The sequence below is a fragment of the Plectropomus leopardus genome, unplaced genomic scaffold, assembly GCF_008729295.1.
Source record: "Plectropomus leopardus isolate mb unplaced genomic scaffold, YSFRI_Pleo_2.0 unplaced_scaffold23798, whole genome shotgun sequence".
NCBI lineage: Eukaryota > Metazoa > Chordata > Actinopteri > Perciformes > Serranidae > Plectropomus > Plectropomus leopardus.
Genome location: NW_024625822.1, coordinates 1 through 2,649, shown reverse-complemented (window position 1 = coordinate 2,649; position 2,649 = coordinate 1). Strand labels below are relative to the sequence as shown.

General features: G+C 40.2%; 1 protein-coding gene across 1 annotated transcript; it reads right to left on the bottom strand.

The window, feature by feature from the left end:
- Positions 1–101: 101 nt before the first annotated feature.
- On the bottom strand, positions 102–2,348 carry LOC121966266 (ectonucleotide pyrophosphatase/phosphodiesterase family member 2-like; the record flags this gene model as incomplete). The annotated part of the gene is made up of 5 exons (XM_042516375.1): positions 102–133; positions 624–749; positions 854–962; positions 1,140–1,212; positions 2,283–2,348. Coding segments are annotated over 5 exons (406 nt in total), but the record flags the coding sequence as incomplete, so codon positions are not given.
- Between the last annotated feature and the right edge of the window lie 301 nt (positions 2,349–2,649).

Below are 2,649 nucleotides of genomic sequence, written 5' to 3'. Positions count from 1 at the left end.
TAAAAGTTGAGGGTTGTAGAGAACGAATTTCAAGCCCTCTCAGTGTTAGGCGATATTTTGTGGCAATTGGGTTTGGTTTTTCATGCAAGCCGAATACTTACTGTTAGATTTGCAACAACAGCCTTGGGGTCATCTGAAAAACAGCACAATGTTCAGAGCAGTGAAAACTGTTGCAAAGCATTTGCCATTCCTTGTAAAGCACAACAAAGCAACACATTGTTCTGTATAATGTAACAGAAGTGGGTCAGTAGGACAAATGGATGTAGCCATTAACAAAATGTTTGTTTTACAACAACAAGATAAAACGTGGTTAACTTGTACTGTTGCTTTGGACAGACACAGTAAACTTCCAACCATGTTTCCAGTGCTAGCCACTGCACAGTTGGTACTCTGCGTGCTTTCAGTGATCATATCAGAGGCTTTCTGTTATTGCCTACAAACGACTGTGTCATGTTTGATGGTGAAGGTCTAACAGACCAATTTATTATGTATTATTACATATCATGTATATTAACATACTTTTTAGTCCTTCCTTGTGGTAACAGAGAAACCAAAGAAAGAAAGAATAAGGAACATCTTTGCAAAAATTCAATATAATGAGCTTTGTTTTTGGTCTCTCTTACATCTAGGGTTGTTGGGGTATCTCGAGCGTATTCTGCCCAGAGATCCAGGGATGAGGATGATGTCATCAACATTGGTCATGTAGTTACTCAGGAACTCGGTGCGGTCACAGTGGGCCTCTTCCATACCTGAGAACACACAGGACGATGAGTAGGAGTGCGGGTGAAACCAACCACAAAGTGAGCCAGCAATGCAACATAGTGTGTTTGTGTGTGTGTGTGTGTGTCTGTACCATGATCCCCCACCAGGATGATGTTGACACAGCGATGCAGCTTCATCTGTTTAAGTCCATTCATCAGCTGGCCAACGATTCTGTCAATCACCCTTAGAGGGTTGTTCAACTGCAACATGCAAAGAGAGTCAAAATTCACTGCATGATTGCTTTGATGATGCACAATACACACACAGTGAAAGCATGAGTGTGCAGCTGGTCTGTGTGCATTACCACGTGCAGTCCATACATAGCCACACATCCTCATGTGCACATACAAACACAGACGCACATCTGCAGTACTCACTTCTGTGCTCATGGGCCCCATTTTGTGTCCATATGTGTCTGGTTGTTCAGAGTGCATGGCGTACACGTAGGGCCTGAAACAAGATGCAAGTCATATTGAAGATGTCTTTGTGGTAGATGTGGCGAGAGGAATAATCAGTAATTGTCATCAACCATTGTTTATTCAGGGAACATAGACTGAGCATTGAGCTCTTTTACAGCAATGCCTTGGATTCACATTAATTGGGCCAAAGGGATACTATACAATATATGATGGCAACAAATTCAATAATAGTTAGATAATAATAGTTCTGTTCCTAAAATAGGCGCTTTACAATGCATCATTTACAGTGAACTAAGTACACATGCTGCACTTTAGTACAAATGTGAGATATTTTACTTAAATTTTCCCATTTTATGCTACTTTATGCTTCGACTACTTTGTAATATAATAATATTGTAAGAGTAATAGCAGTAGTAAAAACTGTGGTAGAAGTGACAGCAGTGACAATAGTCACAGTCCCAGTAGCAGTTGTAATCATTACAGAAGTGCAAGTTACAGTTGTAACAGCAGCGATGTTAGTGGTGGCAGCAGTCAGCAGCCACACACAGTTGCCGAGTCTGATCTCTATCATTAGAGAGGAAAGTCATGTAATTACATGGCAAACACAATCAGATGTACAGAGGCAGCGTAGCTTGGCAGGGTAACACAAGCAGCTACTGATCTGCAGTTATCAGGAGGTAAACGGAGGCTCGAGCCAGGACTGATCTGAACGACTGGGCATGAGTCAGTGGATAACACACTAGCTGTGATATCAGTGTTATAAATCTAAGGAACATGATTAGTTTTCACAAACTTAAACCACAATTCTGTGTTGAATCATATTTTATTTCAGTATTTTAAGCTCAAATGCAGAATATCTTTCAGCTCATGAATTTGTCATATTTAAACTGCACTCATTAGCAAGTTTACACCAAGCTATATTTTCATCCTGAACATCAAGTTGTGGTGCTGGAATTACATTACAAAACCCCAAGCAGCTAATGGAATAAGGTGGAGCTGTGTTTGCCACTCTTTCTAAACTGTAGCTCGAATGTTGACATGACAAAGAAAACATTTGAATGAAAGACAAATATGAGGCAGAAAAAAACAAAAAGATTTCACCTCTCTCCTTCAGGGAGGTGGAGCCACTGCAGCATTGTCAGTATCCGCCTCTCCAATGGGATACCACTGGAACATAAACACGCAAAAACAATGAAAGGTAATACTGATTAAGTCCCCCTCCAGATACATTTTGAAGTACTAATATTTTGTTAAACATTGTTTTTCCACATAATAGTTGAAAACAAAAAAAATCTATAAAGGGGTCATTGAGAAATTCTAGATCTGGCCTGTCTTGCCCATCACTATTGCTTCCAGTCGGTCTCACTTAGGTAGGTTATACCCCTTTCAAACCAAAGTTAGCATGTGCACGTGTTTTTTAAACACAGGTAAACTCACTAAATATAAGCGATAGACTGCCAGTGCTGCA